Consider the following 26,969-nt stretch of genomic DNA (forward strand, 5'->3'; position numbering starts at 1 on the left):
GGTTGAAGATGCTGACTAAATAGGGAAGTCCCATCTTTATTTGAGCACAGGATTTCCTGGCTGTATCCCTTGCATTCTGTCTACCAGACTAAGTACAGACGGGTGTGTGCAGCCTGAAGGCCATTTCCTAAATCCACTCTAGTCTGGATAGCATTCTGGGGGGTACAAACTGAATAAGCTCTTTGTCTGGACAGTGCCCCCCCCCCCTTCAAGGGAAAATTTTATTTTTTCTAGCTACTTTCACCACTAGTCTTAACAACTTTCACTCACCAGCAGCAGCTTTCACCACCAGGCAATAGTGTTAAAAGTGCTCTTTTTTAAAAAAATGGAAATGACATAGTCCCATGTCATGGCCTGTATGAGGGCAGCATGATAATTAACCATTCAGATTCATCAACCCCAAGCATTTCCTTAACTAATACAAGTAGACTTGCTTAGAAAATGAATTAGTTTACGTTATCATTTTTAACCTTGGCCAAATTGGAGATTGGAGGAAGGGTTGTAGCAGTACCAAGGTAGAGTACCTATTTTGCATGCAGAAGATTCCGGCTTCAATTCCTGATATCTCCAAGTAAAGCAAGGGAATTCTGGAGAGCTGCTGCCAGGTGGTGTAGCCCACAGGTAGGCAATTGTTGCCCATGAGCCACATACAGCCCCTAAACTCATATTATGTGCCCCCTGGTGCCTCCTGAAGCTGTGCATTTTTGCATTTTGGCTTCTTTTTTTCTTCCCTTCCTTCCTGTTCATTTCCTCCTATTTATCATATGGGGCTTTTTTTTAAAAAAAAGTGCTCCCCCTCATTATGTAATTTCATACAATGTAAGGGGGAGTATTTCATTTGTTTAAAAATAAATTCATGGTTGCTGTTTTTTAATTTTTACATGCAAGCAGTGTGACCAAACAGGACTACCAGTTTTACTGATTCAGCCCTCCCCAACCTGGTGCCCTCCAGACATTGTTGGACTCCAACTCCCATCAGCCTCAGCCATCATGGCCGATGGTGAGGAGTGATAGAAGTTGTTGTCCAAAAGTATCTGGACGGCACTAAGTTGGAGACAGTTGTAGTGGTTTGTAAATATAGGACAGATCAGATCAGTTTTTTAAACAATAAGAAACCCTTAAACTCATAGTTCTCAAATATTAAAATGTTTTGTCCTGTTGAGCAGTAGGGGACCTGCTTGGCTGGGAAGTTTTACTGGCACCCCCCCCCCCACCCAGTTCATTGGAACTCAACCTCTTCAACATGAGCCTCCAGTGTGGTGTAGTGGTTAAGAGCAGTAGTCTTGCAATCTGGGGAACCGGGTTCGCGTCTCCGCTCCTCCACATGCAGCTGCTGGGTGACCTTGGGCCAGTCACACTTCTTTGAAGTCTCTCAGCCCCACTCACCTCACAGAGTGTTTGTTGTGGGGGAGGAAGGGAAAGGAGATTGTTAGCCGCTTTGAGACTCCTTCGGGTAGTGATAAAGCGGGATATCAAATCCAAACTCTTCTTCTTCTTCTTCTTCTTCCATCTGTTTTTGGACTACAACTCCCACAATCCCTAGCTAGTAAGACCAGTTGTCAGAGATGATAGGAACTGTAGTACAAAAACAGCGGGAGAACCAAATCCAGTGGAGTGGCCATGTTAGTCTACTACCACAGATGGAACTAGCTTCACCATCTTACACATATTTCCATGAATAGCTGTCTTTTAAAAGCATGCCATAAGCTACATGGCCCTAGACTCAGACATATTTTCTTCCCCTGCTCTTGGCAAAAATCACTGTTGTTACTTCTTCTTTTTTTTAATTTATTAACGGACCAATCAAATCAAATCAAATCAAATCACATAAATTCCAAATTACAAAGCAGAATTTTAAATTTTGTTGAGGGGACCCATATTTCGAGATCCGAAGGGGGATTCTGATCATCTTCTTGCTACTGCGTTAATGTTCAAATCAGTCCAAACAAAGTTCATAATTCTATCCAGTCTTATCTTGCTGTTTCTGCATCTCATCTTGTTCGTATATTTTCTCTTTTTTCTTTATGATCTCTTCTGATAATCTCCTTAAGCCGATAAACACCAATAATAATCCTGTGTGAATTTTCCGTGCATCCAATCCTCAAATCGAGATGGTTTCCATATATCATCGTATTCATAGATAACATCGCTCTTTCCATCATTAATCACAGAACTGTCGTTCTTAAGTCCCTCTGAGAAGTTTCACCCACAATATAAAAACAGCTCTATTTCTCTATTTCTCCTCCCAGACTTAAGTCCTCCGACAGAATTTCCCAATATGGCGACGGTATTTTTAACTGCGTCATTCCAAAGCCCTTATACATTCCACACTCTTCTTAAAGCATGCTTTGGTTAGAAAGTTTATCTCCACACAGACATAAATCCACAGCTTAAGTCCTTCAAACAACATTTCTGACTTGTGGGGGGGGGATTCTTGTTTAATCACATAGAGGAAAGAAAGGAAAGTTTTCCCCCCTCCCCCATCCAGTCCTTTTGCCATACCGAGTCTTGGTGTGTCTTCATCTGGTTAATTCTTGTTCTTCCAACTCGTCTCATTTATCAGAGATCTCTTCTGTTAGCAGTCTTTACTCCCCCTCCTTCCTTGAAATATGTGCATTCACTTCATCCTAATCGTTTCTTTTGAAGTTCTTGCAGCTAGAGGCGCGGATCAGAGGCAGCGTCCAGGAGCACCGATATCCACAGAAGGGCATTCTGCCTAGTGCCCCCATCCCCTCAAATTCGGGGTTGGTATAGGGCACAGCAGGCAAGGGCAGCCCCCCCCCACAATCCTGGGGGGGGGTTGGGAGGCTATTACTCCCATCACAGCCTCCAAATTACCTCGTGTGGGTTGGAGAGATGTTATTGTCAGCCATCTTCTAGTGGCCCCTCCAAAAATCACTGTTGTTACTGATGATGTCAACCCGGCTATATCCAGAGGTCTGAACAATATAGAGGTAGACTTGTAGAAAGAAAAGGCTGTATACCAGACAATGGTCTAAGATGTTCCAGGAAGTGGTCATGGAATGGGCATGGGACAAATCTCATGGATGCAGGAAAATAACTTCCATAAGGCTAGCTAGCCGCATCTGTTTTGCATGTGGTTGACTTTTATGTATAAGTATGTGTGGGAGGAATGAAGAAGACAATAGAAGAGAAGCAAAGAGGGTTGTACTGGCTTGGGGAAAGCTTGGGCATCAACAGAGATCAGATGGGAACAAATGTTTCTACTCACGTTCTCTTCCTTGATATTTCCAACCACCCAGCACTCAACCCCAGTTGATATTTTAAATGCAGCCAGGTTTCCTTTGTGTTACAGTTAAAGACTACGGGTGTTACAGTTACAGAATGAGTTACAGTTGCAGAAATCAACAACCGCCAAACTTCTTGAGATCTGTGCCTTAGTGAGTATAGACGAGGGGAGTCCTGGAACCTTATCTCAGGACAAAATATATAGGTGAGTGGAGCAATTGCAAGAGTGATGAGGTTGGGGCAGAGGCAACTTTAGGGCAGCACAACTGGTTCCTCTACATTGAATGCAAAGCCAAGAGGTGGGTACCACAACTATGGTGCTGTGCATGTGCAGAATGGAAGGTAGGGTGCACAAGGTGCCACTGAAATTTGAAAGACCAAAGTCCACTCCTTGATTGGGGATGCTGTGTGTCTGCAGAGAATATGAGATTATCTCTGTGTGTAGGCTTTATGTTCTAGTATGCTTGAAAAAGAAAGAATGCTTTCTGCACAAACCTGCCATAGTTGTAAATAGGCACTCTGCCTCTGAGGCTACCTGGGCCTCAAGTGACAAAGCCGTATCAAGGAGCACCCCCAAGTAACAGACTTGCCCTTTTCAGCGGAGTTCAGGCTCTCTCTCTCCACATCTAGGGCTCAAGAATTTCAAATTACAGTGGCACTAATGCCCAAACACTTTCACCTGATTTCCCAGTGGCAGGACAGTAAGGAGGATCTCACTGGAAGATGCCAACTAATAGGTGAGAACATAAAGAGAGAGGTACTCCCTCAAATAGTTAGGCCCCACACTGTTCAGGACTTTATATGTCATTTGTAAAAATCAGAATTCAGTCCAGAAACAAAACACCAACTAATGCATATATTTAATAACTGGTGTAATATGGTTCCAGCTGGTGGCCCAACTCAGAAGAGGCATCACAGCTAGATCTTTGTTAGATTCTGTATGAGATAAATGGCAAGCCTGGTGCAGTAGAGATGGTACAGAGGTCAAGTCAGATGAAAATAGGAAGATGCCCTGCTGAATCACAGGATAGAATGCAAAGCAAAGGCAGTCTGCTATCAATAGCTTTCTTTTTCCTGATGGCATTGGTGCAAGTTTGTGTGTGTGTGTGTGTGTGTAGAATGTAGCCAACGTCCTCTGTAACAGGTGCATTCAAATCTGTGATTCAGTAATTTATACACAATGCTTAACCTAATAGCATCATGCACTGCTTTGAGCAAACACTGTGTTCCATATGGGTAATTTATTATTTGAAAAGTGCATGCGAAAACATTATAAAATCCACTGTTGCTTCTTCTTTTTTTTTAACGCCCGTGCTGAACAGGGAGCTTTCTGAGTTGAAGGCCTGTCAGGATAGCTTAGATAAGAGCAAGCCCTAGGCTAGACAGGAGCAAATCTTTTGGAGTCCTTATGGGCAAAAGAAACAATTGCGAAGGATGTCTAGCTTTCATCTTGGCCTTCCCCTGGGAGAGATAAAGTTTGGGCAAATATCCAGGTGTCTGAATCAGGCTCTGTGGCTTTTCTAAAAACCCAGAGACTATAATTAACCCACAGCTGCTCTGCTGACATCTGTGGGAAGAAAATATTTAATGCATTCGCATTGTTACTTCTTTGAAAAGTTCCCCATTTAAGCTTCTGGTGCGAGCAAAGCATTTGGGCTAAGCCCTCATAAACATGCTTACTCGGGCAAAGAGAAAAGACGAGCACTCAGCATTAAGCCTTGGTGAGAGGTGAGCGATAGGGCAGAGACTTCAACTGTTGCTTTCAGCCTTGGGCATGACCTTTGCAAAAGGTTGCTGATTAATGCCAGTTTAAACTTTGACTGCAAATTCTTAGCTTGCCCAGGTCTGTTTTCATTAACTTGTAAGGGCAATAATTGTCCCACCTGCTGTACAGACATGGTGGCATGAAATTTCCCCTTTCAATGAAGGCTGTTCTGTTCTGTAATTGGCATGTCAGACGAGAAGGAAACTCCATTGCTTCGGAATAATGGGGCTCTTCAATACTTTTTCTACTGCTGATATTCTTGAGTGTTTTTAAAAGCAGAATCCAGTCTTGCAGTTACAGAGGCTGCGAAGTGATTTTTAATGGGAACTCAGGCATGTGAAAATCAAAGGGAACAATTCTAGCCGAGACCATGGAAGTACTTCAGACACAACAGCATCTCCACTTGAGTTTGGCTGTGGTTAAAGTTTGTGCTGATCTCTGTGTGAATGTACCCTCTGTGGATGATTAGATTAAGAGAGGTCATGTTTTCAAAAGTTACACAGCAGAGCTTGAAACCTCAGCCAGATATCCAGAGCCAAATCTCAGTATCCCTGCCCTCAGGAAAGCAGCAGGAAACCGAGATTGACCTCAGCTCTTGGAATCTATGTTTGAAGGGGGCGGGGGATGAATGTATGATAAGCATGGATGTCAGGATCTATTATATTTTTACTGTAAAGCAAGCAGTGGCATTAGTAAACAATATGGTATTAGACTCCCATTAAACGTTAGCATCTTGATGTTGAAATTTGACCTTGGAGAAATATGACCTCTATGTGTGTGGCAAAATATAACAGGGACGGGGAGAGAGTTTTCTAATAAGACAAGCATCTTAGTAGCTGACTGGTATTCAGGATCATACCATGTGTGTTTAGCACTAAAGCTTTACTGTTTTAATACCTTAACATTAAAAAATCCTTATCTGCAAATCATTAGCCTCAGGCCAAGGCTGATGCCAGATTTGAGGGGACCACATGCCCTCTGATTGGCTGCCTCTCTCCCTTGATGGGCTCTGGCAGTCTTGCCTGGCCATGGTGGCAAGTAGCAGCAGTGCACCAATTCGTAAAGGTGTAACTGGACGATCCCATTTTAATTTCCCACTATGCTCCACTGTCATGTTAAATGACATGCCAGTTAGATCCAGCTGCCAGATGCTGCTCATAGCACCAGGCCAGGAAATTTTCTTAAAGGTGGCCCAGGGTAGGTTTCAGTGGCACCCAAAGATGTCTGATGCTGTCGCCAGCCCTGGTTACCCAAAAGGTTAGAAGACTGCAGCCTGTAACAAGCATCACTTCAAGCAAGGAGCAAGGAGCATGCCTAACACACTGCTTTTCAAATCAGCACATTGCTGTGTGTGTACAAATAAACAAGTTACTGCATAGTCTTTGTGGCTGACTCAACCTGGGCAAGTAGCTTGACATCCTGCTGCCTCAGTTATGCCAGCTGGTAAGTTAGGTAAAAGTCATGGCCACACTGAGAAACAGATGTCTCATGCAAGCTGTGATTTCCTGAGTAAATATATTGTAAGACGTGTGGCATTCTTAGCAAGCTGTGTCACTGCTTCTGTCCAGTGGTCCAGTGTAAACATAGTGACAGCAATGCTCTGATGGAATAAAAAGTAGTACACCTGTGCATAGTAATAATTCTTTTCCAAACACTTCTGTTTAACTTCGTTTTCATGCCTATATGTTGAATTCGACTATGGAATTGCACTGCTTCTCTGTTTGCAGTTCAAGGTACAAGGAAACAAAAACAAAAGCAGTTTTAGATTTGCTTTTGAATGCCATGTATTAAGAAACAAAACAAAATTCCTACATTATTTAGAGCAGAAGTACTTAAACCATGGTCTTCAAGGCTGATTCAAGTGGCTCATGGAAAGGCTGCAGAACAGTCAAGAATGCTTTCTTTCTGACAGTGACCAAGGCCATTTTGCTAGGAAATTATTGAACAGCTAACAAGGTCCTGGCCAAAGGCCCCTGATCTTCATACTATGGTGCTGCTTTTGCTGGTGATGCCAGCACTGGGGGGGAAAGTTATAAAAAACAAGTAATGTATGTGCTTTGATTTGGAGAACAAAATAGTTTATTAGAGTTTATTAAGCTTATTTAAAAGGTTGTTAAATGGTCTGCCAAGACCCCCAGCCATTTTCAAGTGGTTAAAGGAAAATTAGATTAAGGACCACTGATTTAGAGCATGCATTTTGGAATTGTCATGGTCCTTTGATGAATGGACAGTGCATGTCACCAGAATGCATGTATATATGCATTCCATTTGATTTCCTTACATGTATGTATGCATTCATTCATCTGTACAACTATTCAACACAATTATTTTCAACAAAGAACTGTGCTGACTTCTTTTTTCCACACACCTCTTTCCCTTAACCATATGATACATATGTAAGATGCATTGAAGTAGAATTGAAATCTATGAGATTATACTGAAATGTATGGTATCTAAGTTGCAAGCACAATATCTTAAAACAAACTTCAGAATGAAAAAAGGGCTAAATACAACAAGGCAAAATATCCATGAACCAACAAATCAAGCTGTAAAATCTGTCTGCAAACGTAAGCACCAGGAATATTCTCTTGTCCTCTTGTTGCCACTGCAACCACCTTCCCTTTAAAAAGAAAAGAAAAAAGCTTCAGATACAATCCAGGGTTCTCTAAGCATGCAATTGCAGCAACAAAAATTCCAACCCAAATAGTTTTGGTGAGCCCCTTCAATTGTGCTATGATGTTTTCAACCTATTAAGTGAAAATATGTGGTTGCTGCAATCAGTTCCTAAAGTAACTGAGCAGAGAGAATATCTAATCACAGAGCTGCTTGTACAACTGAAGGGCATTGCTTCAGTTGCAAGGGGGGTGGGGGAGGTAAGAGAAATAAACCCAAATAATGCTGCAGGTTGTCGTGGAATAAGTCCTTAATGTATAGCTTTGATTTAGCTAATGGAAAATCAACATGAACTTCACAACTTCTATAAATATGGACACACATACCCTAAAAGTTGGTCATGTAACCACTGTTCTGTTAGGTGTCAGCTGTGTAATGTTACAATCATGCTTTTCATAATAATCTTGGCACATTTCTAGACATCGAAGTAGAAATATTTATAACAGAACTAAAACATGTAGAATTCAAGTCTGTCTTGAACAAATACAACATGCTCAAATTCGTTACTCATTTTAACCTTCTCCCATGCAACTGAGGGTGCCTAGCTGTGTGGACCAGCGCTCACGGGGCTGTGTTTGGTGCTGAAACTTAGTAGGACAGCACACCTTTAGTGTAAAAGACGTCCCAAATTCCAGGGGAATTGCCATACGCACAGACACACACCTGAGATAGTACAGTATTTTAGCCAGTCAAAGGGGACACATGGGCCAACTGAAGGAGGTTCGGATAGGTGTCCAAATCTACCATGTACCAGTATGTCTCCCCAATGGGAATGGTTTTACTTAAACCATCTATTTTGTTAGCATACCATTATTCTGGCACAGAAGATGGGAGTGACCTGTAAGTGGGCCTACTTTTCTTTGTGACAGGATCCCACAGGCAGTGATACTGCTCACTGGCATAGATTTCACTCTGTCCGTATATTGTTGCATCAGTGCAAATGAATGTAGCAGTGATCCTGTTGCACTCCTCAAGCATAACTGTTGGATAGGATCACTCCCCTGGTTTTATCCCCCCAGAATTTTCTTATTTTAGGACACTTTTTTTAAAAAAATCCACATCCAAGCACTTGCCTCTTTGCACCACCAACAGGCTGTTCTATTTATCCAATCAGGATGTAGCAGTGTTACATACCAATGGAATGGAAACATGTAAAAACTTCCCTTAAGGACTGTTTGCTGAGGAACATTATGCCAAACACAATTCCATTGATCAAGTAGAATTACCCACTTCAGGTTACAGACTCCGCTAACCCATAAACAGTACCTTGGGTTAAGAACTTTGCTTCAGTGTGAGAACATAAATTGTGCTCCGGCGGCACGGTGGCAGCAGGAGGCCCCATTAGCTCAAGTGCTGCTTCAGGTTAAGAACAGTTTCAGGTTAAGAACGGACCTCCAGAACGAATTAAGTACTTAACTCGAGGTACCACTGTATAAGAAATGTTTCAGAATCTGTTAAATGTCCAAACTACAATAACACATTGTTCAAACCCCAAAGTCATAGGCATCTTTTCACTGCTCTTATGTAAAGTATCTGATGCATCCTGCCCCCCCCACCCCGGTGCTAGCTATCTACACAGGATACATATATAGGATGCTTCCAGGTAAGCAGTTCCTCTGCCTACCAACATGCCTGACAGAGATAATTACAGGAGCAATGTATTAGCTTAGCGCTTCCAGTGCAGACACGCCGTTTTCTTGGGACACCACATTCCCAGGTTACTAAAACCAGCTCATTAACATATCATTGGCTTTTTCAGAACAAGCTTGATGTCAGTTGCAAATGACTATAATAAGAGCTCAGTTACCTCAGAATTCATTGAAGTGTTGAGTGTCGCCTGCCTGCAGTGCCTTTAAAACAGTGAGTAGAGCATCCTGGTAACACTCATTCCATGAGTTTGATGTACTCTCTGTGATAACATCAGCCATGGAGACAGCAAAGCCAGCACTGTCTTCATGTTTCTTAAAGGCATCCTTTGTTTCAGGATGGCCTTTCAAGATTTTTTGGCACTGACAGAGAAAGAAGACTATACAGAACCTCTGTCTTAAAATTTCTTCCAATCTGTTGGAAGTATACGAATCCACAACTTGACAAAGGGTGCAGTCTGACCCATGGTTACATGTCAGGCCCTTTTTGTTGATGTTTGTTTCAGGAGTCCATAGTATACACAAGCATAGTACATGCTGAGTACTGTGCTGAAAGTTTTCTGGTGATTTCAGAAATGGCAGTGATTTGAAAGGGGAAATTTCCCCCAGATGTTCCCTCAGGGATAAATAAGGGAGGAGTCGAGAGAAGTGAGATGAAGCACTGTGGTAGCATGGAATGACAGCAAGTAAGGGGAAACCATTTTTGTGTTTGTGGTGCACCTTTTCATTTGCCACCCCACTCTAGATCTTAGAAACAATCTCCCACACCTACTAGTGTTTCCCAGTGAGTTGTGGTTGAAGCTACAAGGATGTGCCATTTATAGGCCAGTAATACAGTAATGCTGCTTCTTCTGCCAACTGTGGGACGAGGTCCTTCTTTAGAATGAGATGTGTTAACAAAATCTATATGCCCATTGCTGAAGTCTCAAGAGAGATGTGTGCTTAGATCCTACCTGCTAGCAGCTTGGAAGCAGGGGCAGCACATATTCCCCTGCGGTGTATGAGATCTTTCACTAGCTTGTATTATCAGATTTGTGTAGCAAGCATCCCTGACATGAAGCATCTTGCTTGCACTTCATCTCCTCCTCTATAGCACATTATAGCCAGGATCATCTGCAGCAATATGCAGCAGTAGACCTTGGTCTCGCATTATACTGTGCCGAGCTTATGTGTGTCCCACTGATGCACACGGTGACTTGGAACGCAACCCCTGTGTAAATGGGGAGTTGCTTGTACCTGGCAGAGGAGGTACAAACACTAAGCTATAAATATCTATAGTTTTATATCTAGAATAAAACTTACTGGTTCTCTATGTTAATATCACACTGTGTATAACGATCTAAATAGTTGCGGTCATTTCTGTGGTGCTGGTTCAGAATGGCCTTCTCAAGGAAAAATGCCTCACATTGACATTGCAATCTTTTTGATGTCAGATTAGGACTTTCCTATTTCCCTAGATTAGATTATTTTAACTGGAACTTCATTCTTTGGTCCTTAGTTTTATGTGTTTGCTCTACTACCTTTTTTGTGTTTTTTGTTGAGTTATCTTTTGTTTTTGTTGGATATGTGAATAGTTTTCATCACACTTTTGTACACTTCCCAGGAATCTCCTGCTTGAGGGTGATTAAGAAATATTTTAAATGACTAAATAAACGAAATACTGATTCTGAGGATAGCTCAGTCAGTAGAGCCTGAGGCGCTTAATCTCAGGGTTATGGGTTTAAGCCTCAAGTTGGGCGAAAAGATTCCTGCTTTGCAGGGGGTTGGACCCTCGTGGTCCCTTCCAACTCTACAATTCTATTATTCAGTTTATTTAGAATATTTATATCCAACTTTATAGTCCCAATCACATTCATAAAGCTTTGCAAGTATAATCCGAAATAACATAGTGGCAGGCTGTTTTTTTGTCCCCTCATTCTTAAATAAATGACTAATGAATCAATAGTTGGGTGGATATTTTAATTTAAAAGGAGTATTAAGACTGAGATGCTGTTCTGTTTCTTTCCTTCAGGACATCTCCTTGGACTTTCCCATGACGACTCCAAATTCTGTGAGGAGAACTTTGGTTCCATGGAAGATAAGAGGCTTATGTCTTCCATCTTAACAAGCATTGATGCTTCTAAACCCTGGTCCAAATGCACATCAGCAACAATAACAGAATTTCTGGATGATGGCCATGGTATGTATGGATATCTTAGTGTCCTATATCATGCTGGACATTATGTGCTGCTAGGAACTTTATTTTTTTAAAAAAACCCATTTTAACTCTAATTTATAAAATATGTGTTTGTTATTCTAATTAGAATTTAAGTTACTTTCACTTTTCTTTAACATTCTTCATGCTATTACAATAATCACTATCTGACTCCTAAATGCAATGAAGTACAGCCCCTGACACTCTGCTACCGCTACCTAAATGAGGAGGAAAAACTGTAGTAGGAATAGTAAACAGCAGTGAGATCTTGTATTAGTAATACTGGTAGATAAAAATAAGTAGTAATAGCAAATACCAAAAGGATTGCAAATAGGTAGCTTATTTACAACAGTGTGAAGTACAGAGGTCCCTCTCACTTACTCTAGCCTAAGTCATGGCAGTGGTTGCCATGAACCAGGGCTAGGAAACATTACAGTGCACAAGACTCAAATAAGGATGGGGTTTGGGCTACTTCCTCAGAGATGAAACCTCCAGTACAGTGGTACCTTGGGTTAAGTACTTAATTCGTTCTGGAGGTCCGTTCATAACCTGAAACTGTTCTTAACCTGTAGCACCACTTTAGCTAATGGGGCCTTCTGCTGCCGCTGTGCCGCCAGAGCACGATTTCTGTTCTCATCCTGAAGCAAAGTTCTTAACCTGAAGCACTATTTCTGGGTTAGCGGAGTCTGTAACCTGAAGCGTATGTAACCTGAAGTGTATGTAACCCAAGGTACCACTGTAGGCCACTTTTATCACCAGTTGACAGGTAGAGAACTAAAATTGAGCAAAGTGACTTGCCCAAGGCATCAGGGGCTAAACAGAGATTTCAACTCAGGTTTCCACATCTTTTCAGAAGACAGCCCTGCTTCAAAAGCTGACAGTTTGATTTATTTAGCTAATATTAGTATTTCAGTGTTCTTTCCCAGCTTCTCCCTAACAACAACAAAATGCTCTTAAAATCCTTCACTGTGCTGCTAATGCAACTGCAGCTCTTAAACAACCTTTTCAAATTCCAGAATGCTTAGATAAAAATGACCTAACTGAACGAATGGATCTAGTTGTTATGGAAACTGAAATCCTTATGGATGAAAAACATACTATATGCATGCAGCACTTGTAAAAGGCAACATTGTGTAGAATGGTTTTGAGTGCTGTGTGCAATGGTATGTTTCATCCCGTTATCATTTGTCGATAACTGCCTCTAACACAGCCAAATGGGTGGGGCATAAATAATAAAATTATTAGTACTATTAACTTTCTGCAATTTTATAAGGCATTTATTAAAGATCTGCAGTTGTATTTCCCATAGTAGATCTACACTCCTTTAGTGTTGTCTTAAACACATTGCATTGCAGTCTTATCCAAGTTAATATTAGCTGGACAAGGATGGGATTGCAGCAAAAGTCCATTCGCTAGTGTAGCTCCAAATCACACCAGCTTGGTAAGTTGTGATGGTATAGTCACAAGATTTAACATAAGGTTAAAGTCAGTGTAAGTTTTGTGCAAATGTAATTAGAATGGCATAAGGAGAAGCAATGGATAGGGGTCTCATTCTGAGACAAATGGGTGGCTTAGTCTGATTCTTATTCTCCCCCAGGCTAGACCCCAACTCCCCTGTTGGCATCAACAAAATAACGGTTATATGAAAATAAGCACTCACAAGAGGTAGTGGAGAGCTCAGGAGAACTCCTCCCACTCCTCCATACCCTTTTCCCACCATCACTAATGGTGGATGATGCAGAAGCCAATCATAGCACACCATCAAAAGTCCATGAGGCACACTCATACATTAAGATGTGTGAATGTCCCAAAGAAGCAACTTGTGAGGTGGAGTCACTATGCTAGTTTCCTGGCAGGTGGCAGGAGAAGGAGGCAGTGGGGAGGTCAGCAGAGTGCAGACACGTTGGCAGAAGTGTCGGATTGGCTCTACCCATGCATTTGCACCACCCTGACCTCCCTGTCACTTTATCCCCTCTCTCCCAGCAAGCAACAGCGACCTACCTACCAGGAAGCTAGCATAGCAGCTCTTGCCCAAGCTGGCCAGCTGCTTCTGCTGCATCACCATCTATGAAACATGAGAATGCAAGTAGGAACTGTGGTGGAGGAGGATTCAGTTAAAGGCACAGTTTGCACAATCAACATGATATGTGCAGAAGATGTGTGTTACAGGGTTCGCTCCCAGGATAACAAAAATCCTATAATGTGTCTCCTTTCTGCTCTTACATGTGTGTGTTGAGAGTAGGATTCTTGCACGCCAATCCTGCCTTCTGTTGTCTCTCCCTTCCCCCCACCTCCGAAACACAATACTGTTGTTTTTGAGCTCCCAAAAAGAAGCAATGAGACACAAAGACTCACCAGGGATGAGATCTTTAGGTTGTGGAGAACTGGCCCATGAAAACATGACCCAGTGTGTGGCAGTGGTGGGAAAGACAAATTCCGTGTTAGGGATCATTAGAAATGGGACTGAAAATAAAGTGAGCAGTGCCTTCATATAAATCTGTGGTCCAATCACCCTTGGAATACGACATACATTGCTGGTTGCTGCTTCTCAAAATGAATGCTGCAGAGCTGGAAAATGTGCAGGAAAGGGCAACCAAAGCAACTGAGGGGCTCAAGCAACTCTTCCATTATGGGAGATGTGCAGCATTCATTATTACACACACATTGTCTGCATAGAAGGATGCAGGAGAACTTGAAGATCCCCATCTCCTGCCCCAGAAATCTATATAGATCCTACAGCCTAGCCTCCTAACCATTGTCCACGGCATGCCCTAACAGATCAGGCACTGTTGTCGATGCACGGCAGACTCTATGTGCAATTTATGCCTTCCATGTATGCCTAATAGGGAGACACTGTTGGCAAGTGTCATCATGATTCCCATATGTCAGTATAGCTGCTGTGGACTTTGTGGGTGGCTGTCTTGTTAGCTCCCCACCCCCACCCCTATTGTTGTTATTGTGTTTTGAATATTGCTCCTGGGTGAATGCATAAGTCTAACTAGAACCTTCCACTACCTCTTTCTGCAGTAGTGCCGTAGACTTAATCTTGAGCAGTTCTATGTGTGGTTAATAGAGTGTTTCTCAAGCACAGCCTTCATGGTTACTTGCAGCCACCAGCTGGCTTCTGAGCAGCTGCCTCATCATAGACCGCCATTGGCATTTCTCAATCCACACACATAGCAAACTTGCAAAGTAGCTGACTTATTTTTCTGTTTATTGTTAGAATAAACAATGTGGTGAGTAAATATTGAGAGTCACATGCTGAGCTACCAAAAATACTGTTTTAACTCATTAATTGGAACATTTAAAGCAATGAAGAAGCTTGTTTGTAGTGTCTAAATGTGTTTATCCAAGAACTGAGACAGAATGTTTTTGAGAAAAGGAACAGTTTAATCCTTACATTTAAGCCTTATTTGACAGAGAGGCCCCCAATGTTAAGTTTCTGGGCATTTTGCACCCCTTATCTATTATCCAGAAAGTTCACTTGGTGCACTTCTAGAAAACACAAAGACCAAGGGGAGGAACCTTCAGATACAAATGGAAGCTTTGAGTAAAGACCTCAGATTTATTTTTAATACTGAAGCTATAAATGAGAATCTTGTGGGGTTTTAGCACCCACAGCTGTAAGCAGGTCAGTTTACAATATTACAAAGCCCAGACAGAAGGTTAAAAACCCTGGACAGATTAATAGCAAGACGAAATTTAGAAATCTTCACTGCCTCCTGGGCCATAGTTAAGACAGACCTGTTGGACCAATTACTGTAATTGGCTCTTTTGATGCACTCCAGTAAATGTATGTGGTTTTTCCCTGACCTGTCTCATAGGATGTTGTACCCAGGGACTTCTTGTGTACTAAGCCATTACTTTTCCACAGACCTATGGCACCACAGTGCCAGATTACATAGCTTGGTTTGCTTTGCCATGTGCATGGCTGTGAGAAAAGGGAAGCAAACATATGTGTTGTATGTTAGGCTGGTTTGAGACTACAGTAATATGAAGAGTACAGTGTGGTCAAGACAGGAGTGGGTGGTTGACCAGCTTTGGCCCAAGGGACACAGGATTCCAGCATTTCTTCTGAGGTGGGGTGGGTCTGCCTACATGTCTTCTCCCAACCACAGGGCTATGGACTTGGCTTACATTATAGGAATGGCAGGTTTTCTTTTGCTGTGCAGTTCTGGCATTTCCCCGGGCAAAAGTATGCTTGTTTGAAGGATGCTGTTAGTTGTGTGTGGATTTCCATATTAGAAACAACTACTGAGATTATTGTGCTGTTGACTTTGCTGCTAGCATGGTGTAGAATCACAACATTACTCCAGTGTTAGCCATGCTGTACATTGTTGACCATATACAGTGGACTATATAAAGGTAGCAACTGTATACAGTGGCGTAGCGTGGGGGGTGCAGGGGGGGCCAGCCGCACCGGGCGCAACATCTGGGGGTTAGGGTTAGGGGGTTCAAATCCACGGGTTAGGGGGCGCAAATCCACGGGTTAGGGGGCGCAAATTACTTGCCTTGCCCCGGGTGCTGACAACCCACGCTACGCCACTGACTGTATATGTTGTAAATGTTTTTCATAGACTAGTAACCTTGCATCTAGCACTGCTCAAGAATTCTAAGAAGCCAAAAAACAGGGCCATTTTTAAATTCATGATTAGAATCAGTGGTTTTGAAATATTTATTCCACTGTCTTGATTCAAAATGATGCCCAATTGTATCCAAATATAAACCAAACAAAAAAAACAACCCTGCTCCTTGATCTCAGGAACCATAATGCAAAATTTGGTTTTATCTTAAGATGTGTCCAAATTCATAGCAAACAAGCAACTTTTCCATATATATAGATAATAAGTTGTTTGGTCTCCTTATCCTATTCATTCTCCAAGCACAGTTCAGCATGCACAAGATAACCCAGGGGTGTTTTATTTCACAACAATGTATCATCAAGTAGCAAGGACACATTATTTTATTTTTAAAATGCAATGAAATATGACTGAGGGAAAAGTTATATCCTGCATGCTGGCTCAGGGTCATCAGAGAGCTGATAAAGTTATAAACTTGAGCAGAGAAATAAGTGATGATGCAGAAGAATGTTTTAACTAAAATTGAATCCGGGGGGTGGGGGGGCAAATAATCATGGTGGTTGAGTTCTGAAATATAGACCTTTATCCCAATTATGTTTTCAAAGTCCCTGAAGTTGGGAGGTATTTATATTCTGCATGCTTTCATCCATCATCAAGTGGAAGTTGGCACTGCTTGCAGCGAGAGACAGGTTGTGGTAATCTATTTTGGCTCAAGAGAAATGAAGCTTTGCTGAGCCACAGGCACCCACACAGGACTCTTACAAGGGTTATAAACAAGACAGAAAGCTCTTCAGATTGGCTGTAATTCCCTGTATTAGCATAAGAGCCAGTTACGTCTATGAGAAAGAAAAATCCTCTAAAATTGAATTTCCAGGACAACTACTTGATGTTGTTTTGGCTTTTTTTCCAAAGAGATGGTGCCAGGTCAATGCTTGACATCACAGATAACATAATTATGCCTTATACCATGTTCTTTTCCGTTTGTATAGACATGAACTGTTTGTTCTTTGGTCTTGTGGCTCTCCTTGGTTTTAGGGGGTCCCAATGAGCACTTGCCACCAATATTGCCTTTCCTGTGCTGATTTGGTTTTTGATTTAATGAATCCTCTTCCCTTCTTACAAGTTTCCCTTGGCTACAGCTGTGTGTCATGCTTTTTCTGGCTTTCCTTATTAAGAAGGCTTAGCTTTTCAACAGCATGTTCAAATGACAGCTTTGTTTATTTTGAAATGCCTCTAGGTCCCATTGATATATATGGAAGACCTCACTCACAGAGTGGGTTTGAGTACACGGAAATTAAAAAGAAACGAAAATCCCTATGCCCGGTTCTGAAGCTGATAGTACCAATTATAAACTGACATGCAAGCCAGAGCAATCTTTTCTTTTTTTAATAGTAGGGGAAATACTTTTTCTATATCTGTAATTTAAAGACCAACTTACTCTGGTGGGACTACTAGAAAATAAAATAAATGGGTTATGAATTGCAGCCTGTGAAATAAAGGTTATTGTAAAAGCAGAGGATATATAGCCACAAGCAGGTTACAGTTAGAGGTTTCCACATGATATACAAGAGCCCAACGGAGAACTGAATGGATTTGGAACAAACTCTTGATCACTTTATCTAGTTTGGAAGCTTCAGAGGTATGGCAAGCATCATAGAGAGGAAGCAAATTATAAACTGGGTTGTCCTTTCAGGTAACTGTTTACTGGATCAACCACGAAAACAGATCTTGGGCCCTGAGGAGCTTCCAGGACAAACATATGATGCCATTCGTCAATGCAAGCTGGCATTTGGGTCTGAATACACAGTGTGTCCTGGAATGGATGTGTGCTCTCGTCTGTGGTGTGCAGTTGTTCGCCAAGGTCAGATGGTGTGTTTGACCAAAAAACTCCCTGCTGTGGAGGGGACGCCATGCGGAAAAGGAAGGATCTGCCTTCAGGGGAAATGTGTTGATAAAACGAAGAAAAAATATTACTCGGTATGTTGCTACTTTAATGATCAAACCATATGAAAGTGTACAAGGCCCAATCATGCTGTGGCCTGTTTTGAGTGAGAATTCAAGGGAAATTAATCATCAACAGAACAAGGTATTAGTCTAGGCATCCCACTTTTCTTTGTTAGGATACAGTTGATACTGGACCTCTTACCTGCTCACTTGGGTTAAAAAGAATTCTCAAGCTCTCTAACAGCCACAGAACATGCTGGTCCTGTAGTCTAGCATTTTAACAACACATGATAGGGGCTCCTGCCTTCACTGGAACCAAACTTACTGGAATTGGAACAGTTTCTGGATACATGTGCCATGACAGTATGTTACCTGGTTGGTTGGTTATGGGCTGTTAGTGCACAGCCAAGTGATTGTATCTGCACCAGAGTGGGAGAACCTGACATAGCTGCTGGTACAATGGCTGCCCCAGGATCAAATTGGGTGTTAACTCTGAGTTCTTCCTTACCTTGTAGTCCTTGGTTTTAGAAACACAAACTCCTTGTGACCTTAGTGTTACCTTTATCCTGCACTAGAATGCAACATTTTGCACTACTCACCTAGTTTGATTCTGATCCAATATGGAATATTGAAAAGGTAACACGCTAAGGGCAGGAGAACACAAGAAATGCCCTGCCAGATTTGACCAATGTTCCATCTAGTGTAGCATCCTATACCACACAGTGGCCAATCAGATGCCTCAAGAGAAGCTGAGAAGCAGGTCAGGAAGGCAACAGCTCTGTCCTTTTGTTGAATACCAGCTGTTGGTAATCAGTGGCATGCTGCCTCTGAACTTGGACACTGAATACTGACATCAAGATTTCTAGTTTCAGTAAAAGAGAAAAAGACGCAGAGGAAGAAATGAATGCAATTAGAAAACAGGGACACAAATGCCAGTGAATTTGGAAGTTGTGTTTCTTCTCCAAGTTTGGCTGATGAGCTTTGTTAACCTTTCTCCTTTATATTTCAGGCTTCAAACCATGGGAACTGGGGTTCCTGGGGACCATGGGGACAGTGCTCTCGCACATGTGGTGGAGGTGTTCAGTTTGCATATCGTCACTGCAATAACCCTGCACCTAGAAACAATGGCCGGTATTGCACAGGAAAGAGGGCAATCTATCGCTCCTGTAATGTCCTGCCGTGTCCTGCCAATGGTATGTTTTCCACAAATCAAAGTCAATAACAATGTCAGAGACTGTGGTACTTCTTAAATGTTGTGCAAATGCTGTTTCTTACTGTACCCAGAGCAGTAGTGACATGGTTAAAGACTCTTTACTATTTCTGCAGAGACTCTAGGTTTAAATAATAATTGACATTTCTGCATTCACTACTGTTCTGGGTTAACTACACTGATACATTCACTTTATGCAATTGCAAGTGGTTATCTGATCTAGTGGGTTGAACAAGAGAAGTCCAAGAAATGAAGAGTTGCCCGGAGAGATTTTGAAAGGATCTGTTAGGGCTTCACCAGATGAGTGTTAGTTGCACATTAGACCTACAGGCCACATACAGTATATCAAGGCTTTTTCCTACCTACTTTGTGCTATGACAGCTGTTTCACAGGTGAATCACCATATGGTAACAGTGTGGCATACTGTTTGCTATGATGTTTTGTTTTGTTAGATATGATCCATAAGCTTTGCATTGGCTGTCCAATGGATTCTGCGTCTTCCAGTGTTGTGAATTTGTGTTTGAAATGATGCACACCTTGTGTGTATGCTAGCATTGGGAGAATATATGTACACAAGTAGTAATGAATGATAATTCTTCTCTAGCTAAAGCTTTTCGCCAGGAACAATGTGAAGCAAGAAACGGTTACCAGTCCGATGCAAAAGGTGTCAAAACCTTTGTAGAATGGGTCCCCAAGTATGCAGGAGTGCTGCCAGGAGATGTTTGCAAGCTCACTTGTCGAGCCAAAGGAACTGGCTACTATGTAGTTTTCTCTCAAAAGGTAAGTGTAGTTTCAATAACTGCTTCTCAGATATCAAAATATTTGTATTATGAATAGCAGGGATGTCCCAGGTCTGTTTAAGCTGAAAGATTTTATATATCCAAATCTTCAACAGCTCCTGGCCAGGCTGTTGCTTCTTCTCTCTCTCTCTCTCTCTCCTGACAGATCTGGCAAGCCCCAGATAATATGCTAAGCCAAACCTTGTTTTAACTAAGCATGGTGCAGTAGCAAAAAGAACCAGGGAAGGGCAAAGGGGCTACTAGCTGTTATTTGTGAACCTGCATGCTCACACAGTTTTACAAAGCCAATCTTTAGCTTAGCATGCTGTGGAAATCAGATTATATACATGGGTAAAAGACCTTCTTTGAATTCTGTGGTTTTACATAGGTAAAGGGACCCCTGACCATTAGGTCCAGTTGTGGCCGACTCTGGGGTCGCAGCACTCATCTCGCTTTATTGGCCGAGGGAGCCGGCGTTTGTCATCAGACAGCTTCCGGGTCATGTGGCCAGCATGACTAAGCCGCTTCTGGCGAACCAGAGCAGTGCACGGAAACTCCGTTTACCTTCCTGTCAGAGCAGTACCTATTTATCTACTTGCACTTTGATGTGCTTTCAAACTGCTAGGTTGGCAGGAGCAGGGACCGAGCAACGGGAGCTCACCCCGTAGCGGGGATTCGAATCGCCGACCTTCTGATCAGCAAGTCCTAGGCTCTGTGGTTTAACCCACATCACCACCCGTGTCAGGACATGATAACAATCATCTGTTCCTTAGCAGGTCTTAAAATTAGGTAAATACAACAAATGACATAGTACACCATGTCATGACTCCTCCAACCATGCTTTTTTGTCAACATTGTTTGGTTGGCGAACTGCATCACAAAATTCAGATGACTGCAAATTTGAAAACACAGCTGTGCTTCATTCTTGATACTGTTTTGACAGATTCAGCTTTAAATGCAAACTGAATAGAATTCCTGCCATCCCTGCTCTTGAGCTTCCCAAAAAGTTAAGAATGTTCACTAAGAAATCATCCAGAAATGAATCTTAAAACTGTAGTTTTAACCAGCAGTGACTTCATCCAACAGGTGACTGATGGAACGGAATGCAGGCCATACAGTAATTCAGTCTGTGTCCGCGGCAAATGCGTGAGAACAGGATGTGATGGCATTATTGGCTCAAAGCTGCAGTATGATAAATGTGGAATCTGTGGCGGAGACAATTCCAGCTGCACAAAAATAATGGGAACCTTTAATAAAAAAAGGTAAGAATTCTGATCACAGCTATTGTTTTGCAAGCTGAATTGTTTGTTGCAATGGTGAAAGCTAATTATGTAGGGTTCAGTGAAATACAGTGTTGAATAGCAAATTTGTATGGCAAAAATACAGCCAAGAGTACCTCATCTTCCACTGGAAAGATCTCACAGGTGCTGCTGCACATTCAAACATAGAGTGTGTAGCAGATGTGTAACAGAACTCATATATAGCAGATAGCAGAGCTTCCACCACTAAGCTGCTTTCCACCAATTTAACACACACACTCTTAACAAAATAGAGATTTTGTTTTCACTCAAAGTTTTCTACCTACAGCGAAGGCATTTGTTATCGGCAAGTAAGTATGCCACTTGATTAGGTTGGCTTGTTTGCTAGATATTCCTACCTTTCTAATAATATTTCTAATAACTGATTGATGGTAACTACCTTGCACAACCAAGTTACCACTGCTCTCAAACTGTGTATATTATACATTATTATATTATGGATTATTATATTATATTATATTATATTATATTATATTATATTATATTATATTATATTATATTATTATATTATATTATATTATATTATATTATATTATATTATATTATATTATTAGTGTGTGGATACTTCACCCTTTTTTGTTCCTGACCAGACTGAGCATTTCAACTATATTTCAAATTTCACATTTTAAATATATAAGACCTCACTTAATGTCAGGTTTCCTGTTATGAAACTTACTCATATATAACACGACTGACACATGAGAGTAATAATTCTTCAAAAAGCAATAGAAATTATACTGTGTAAAATGTATTAGTTAAATGTTACCACTAGAGATAGGTGGCTTTTGGATTAACTCAGAAATTAATACTAGTCAGAAATTAATACTAATACAAAAAGATACTAGTCTCCAATAATTATTTTTCACAGGGATTATGAATTAAATAATCAAAATTAGTATTACCATTATTACTTTGTGTACGCTTAATTTTAATTTTCATTCAGTTGTATTTTTTTCATTTCTTTAAAAAGCAGGGGGAGAACTCGGGTATATTTTCCAAATTAACCCCACATCTTTTACCTGTCCCCATACAAGCTTTGCTCTATTAGTGTCATTGTTTCATGACATTTAATAGGGGGAAATTAAGAAGACAGGGAAGCTGGTATTTCTTCTCCCATTCAAATTTTAATATGAAGGTGGTTCTAGAGGGTGTAACCTTTACCTCTTCTTGGAAGTAATTTAATTTAGTTTAATTAAGTCCAAAAAATTCTTTCTGAAGCCTCAAATAGTTTTCAATTAAGTTTTACTTAGACCTACAAAACTTGATGAACTACTTAGCTGTGTTCAATGGGTCTATGAGTAAAGTTTAGTTGACTATCACCCTATTTTTCGTCATCACGTTTGTGATATCATATTTCAACAAATGCTGATAAAGTGAGATAAGTGCGATGCTTTCATTGGCTACAGCAGAATTTGAATTAGCTCATCTTCTATTGGAAATTAGAAAAGACAGATACATTTAACACTAGACCCAGTTCATTGTCAGATAAGTGAACTACTATCAATGGCTTCAATAGGTTTCGAAAGACTATCCATTTCTTCCTCACTAACATGTACTTTTCTTACATTTCAGTAAGGGCTACACAGATATCGTGAAAATACCAGAAGGAGCAACACACATCAAAATCCGACAGTTCAAAGCAAAAGACCAGAGTAGATTCACAGCTTACTTGGCCCTGAAAAAGAAAAATGGTGAGTACCTTGTCAATGGGAAGTACATGATCTCAACCTCAGAAACCATCATTGACCTCAACGGAACTGTCATGAACTATAGTGGCTGGAGTCACAAGGACGATTTCTTGCATGCAATGGGACATACAGGCACGAAGGAGATCCTAATTGTACAGATTCTTGCAACTGACCCAACTAAACCATTGGACGTCCGTTACAGTTTTTATGTGCCAAAGAAGCCAACCCAAATGACAAACTCTGTCACCAGCAACAGCAGCAGTAACAAACTGGCAACGCCGCTCACCCAACCCCAGTGGGTGACTGGGCCGTGGCTTTCTTGCTCTCGAACATGTGACACAGGCTGGCACACAAGAACTGTCCAGTGCAAAGACAGAAATGAAAAATTAGCTAAAGGATGTCTTCTGTCTCAAAGACCTTCAGCATTCAAGCAGTGCTTGCTCAAAAAATGTTAACCTGTGGTTCTGTCGGCTTCTTAAAAAGGAGCCTCATTAAGTCGTAGTTGACATGTTGACATAAGGTCTACCCCGGCACAGAGAAAAGCCAACACTTCAATATGCTTTCATGTTGTCTCAAATTATGGGCAGAATCTGCCTATTTGGACCAAATGAAGATATGCACTGCTCTGAGTCTCAGTGAGGTGATCTTGATATGTCAAAGGCACTAAACATTAGTCGCTACAAGCCCTTTGTATCTGCAAATAAGAAGAGGATAAACCAGTGAATCATCTCCCTTATCTCACCTACCTCTAACACAGTATGTCCTTAGACAACTTGTCATACTTACCCACGATACCACAATAGCTTTTTTATACTATTTGTAAATATCTCTGCTTTGGTATGTCACTTTATAATCACTTGATCATCTTGTGGAAGAACAAAGGCCTTTCTATACAACACAAGTGATTGACCAAAGTATGTCTGCAGCCATTGAGGACTCCACCTTTTCAAAAATGGCTGTGGATATTTTACTGGAAAGTTAAAGAGCTTGCTGCTTTATTTAAAAAAAAAAAAAGATTTAATTTTTGACAAAAGGAAATGCATTTCCATCCTAGGAATTTCCTGACAAGACTTTAGTTCTGTATTAATGCCTTTCTAACCAGATATTCTCATACAAGTGGACCTCTGCAGCAAAAAGAGAGAGTGCTGCTAGTATGTATCTTGAAAATGTAAAAGGGGGGCATACTTATTTCTGTTTTAGCAAATGAGAGGGTCATGATCCAGTCCCATATGTGCATCCTTCCACGTGCAGGGAGACAGTGTGAAGGAATTCTACATGTGGGAGCAGCACATATAAGAGAGTTTGGTGAGGCACTGGATCATGCCTTCAGTGTCTTCTATCTCAAATATTCTGATACCTATTTACATCTTTCTTTTATTAGTTTCACGGTGGCTTCTACTGGAAATCTAACAATGTAGTGAATTTGTTATCTACTGAAGAAGCTATGAAGAAATCAAAATACATAGCATAGGTTTCTTGCATGTAGCAATGTATTGTCTAATACTTCTAATTTTAGGATGCATTTTTACCACTCGGACAACACCAATCCCAATGCACAGGCTCAGTTATGAACCAAGATATATTGTGCACAAACTGTCCCATTGTTGCGATGGAGCATGTGCAGTCTTCTGCACATGTGGCTTGGGCCACTCCATTGAATTCTTTCAGGTGCACCTCAAAACTCCCATACAATTGGGGGTGCCCATGCACAATTTGTTTTAATTAGTTAATTTTAAAAAAACAAAAAACCCTATAAAATATATTTATTTTTTGTGACATTGCATATTTTTGTAGATTAAGGCTGCAATCCTATACCCACTTACTTGGGAGTAAGCCCCATTAAGTATAATGGGACTAGCTTCTGAGAAAATATGTACAGTATAGCTCAGCAAGGGCCACAAGAAGTGATAGCTATAGTCAGTGCTTTTTTGGGGGGACACAGGGGTACACATACCCCTAAACATTTTGTGAATATAAGTTTAGCCTCATTGAGGGGCAGTATTTCAATATGAGTAGGAAAATGAGAGTATCCCTAAACATTTATTTTAGGGGGGAAAGCACTGGCTATAGTCAATATTCTGAAGAGTATTTCCACCAATAAAAGGGTGCAATTTTTTCCAGGGCATAGGCAAATAAATTTTGCATTTTAGAAAGGTAACATAAATACCTCGATCTGAAATGTGATGAAATTAATTGAATTTTGGATGATGTTTATATAATATGGAATATATATATATGGGTATAAAATCTCAGTAAAAGAAGATTGCCCCTCTGCTCCTAGTGCCTTCCACAAATATTGCAAGTATGGACAATTCTTGATTTTCCATTGCAATTTAGTTTTAGATTTCAGGGGAGTCAGGACTATATCTGAAAGTACCCAAGTTTAATTTTGATCTAAAGTATTTGCACTCCAGCACCAGTTCTGATGTTGCTCTGGAACAGTGGTTAGAATGCACCATTCCAAGCATTTATTTTCTAATGTAGGACGTTTTAGGGTGAATAGATTGTTAAACCACTCCCATTTATATAGGCCAGGAGTAGGAAACCCTGTGGCCCTCTAGAAAACTATGTGTTTGCATTCCTGTTGGCACTCCAGAACCTGTGGCATTTCAGACATCTTTCACCATCCCTGGACATATGAACTAGGGCTGGTCAGGTTTGGTGTCCAACAACATTGGGAGGGCTATAGGTTGCCAACACCTGATACAAGTCCTGTTTACAGCTATTTCAATGGAGTACAGTAGTACTCCTATTTATAACTAATAGCCTGACTTGATAAGACATTATCGTCAATGATGATTGACAACTGCACTTTCACATCCGGGTCAGACTGATGCCCATTAGGACTGGTAGCGCAGAAGGCAGGGAGACCAACAGTAGACAGAGACAGAGCCAACATCAGCCAGAACCAGAGCCAATGACTGGTGGAGCCAATGAGTTCTCAGTATGTCTCTAGTCTCTTCTCTGTTGCATTATAAAATGGCAACACCAAGACTAACAAGGAGGAAGCTGACAGCAGCAGCACCCGCTGGACTGATTGTAGGAAGGCAGGCATTGTCCTAATTGCCCTAAAAGACCAGCTGAACACATATGGGTTTGAAGAATGTAGCTGCATTTACTAGGTACATAATATGTTGATCCAAACAAACAGGCGTTTCCAGAAAACACATTGATCGATTAAAACAGCTGTTCTCCAGCACTGTTCTAGCATATGTAATTACGCATAGCTAGTTGTGGCAGAATATGAATAGGGTTGTGCATCCAGATGTAGATCAAAAAGTGCATCCCATCTGTAGCATTGCAAGGTGAATTAGCAACATCCACATTCAAATGCACGCCTCCTTTTTATATGATTCCTGTCCAGAGAAAGAGTGACACATATGAAATACACTTCTGCAGAATACTTCCACCTGTGACTATAGGACTAGGAGAGATATCAGTTTAGTACATTCTTTGATCCACTTTCTGTTCCAAATTATAGAGGTCCCCTGACTTTAAACAGTTCTCATGCCATTAAACAAATTCTGATCTTATGTGCATAATCAAGGAGATAGAGCTTTCTATCTATAAAAGATGTAGCTCTTTCTTCAGTGATCTTGGGATGTGATCGGTTTTTTTTAACTGAAAGAAAGGGCAGTGCAGAGATATTTTTTTTAAAAAACCCAGGAAATGAACTTCAAGCTGGTGCCAATCTTCAATATTTAATCTTTTTATATTAACTGAAGAATCAATCATATTTGGCACCATGTCCAGGATCACCTTTCAGTACTTGCCTAAATTCTTTATGAGCAGAGGCCTGAGGTGCTTGAATATTATGGGTTATATCCAGGGCTTTTTTCCAGCTGGAACTTGCTGGAACTCAGTTCTGGCTCCTTTCAAGTGGGTGCCATTGCCATTATAAAGCAACAAGGGAGGTGCTCTT

General features: G+C 41.1%; 1 protein-coding gene across 1 annotated transcript in view; it reads left to right on the forward strand.

The window, feature by feature from the left end:
* ADAMTS5 (ADAM metallopeptidase with thrombospondin type 1 motif 5) overlaps positions 1-26,698 on the forward strand; it is a 47,034-nt gene extending 20,336 nt beyond the window's left edge. Inside the window, exons 3-8 of the mRNA XM_081199624.1 lie at positions 11,345-11,512; positions 17,801-18,084; positions 19,061-19,244; positions 19,866-20,041; positions 21,127-21,302; positions 22,932-26,698. Coding sequence (XP_081055750.1) covers positions 11,345-11,512; positions 17,801-18,084; positions 19,061-19,244; positions 19,866-20,041; positions 21,127-21,302; positions 22,932-23,502 — 1,559 coding nt within the window. The 3' untranslated portion in view covers positions 23,503-26,698. The remainder of the gene's footprint in view (positions 1-11,344; positions 11,513-17,800; positions 18,085-19,060; positions 19,245-19,865; positions 20,042-21,126; positions 21,303-22,931) is intronic.
* The last annotated feature ends 271 nt before the right edge of the window (positions 26,699-26,969 follow it).

Source organism: Podarcis bocagei (assembly GCF_964188305.1).
Source record: "Podarcis bocagei genome assembly, chromosome: 6".
Lineage (NCBI taxonomy): Eukaryota > Metazoa > Chordata > Lepidosauria > Squamata > Lacertidae > Podarcis > Podarcis bocagei.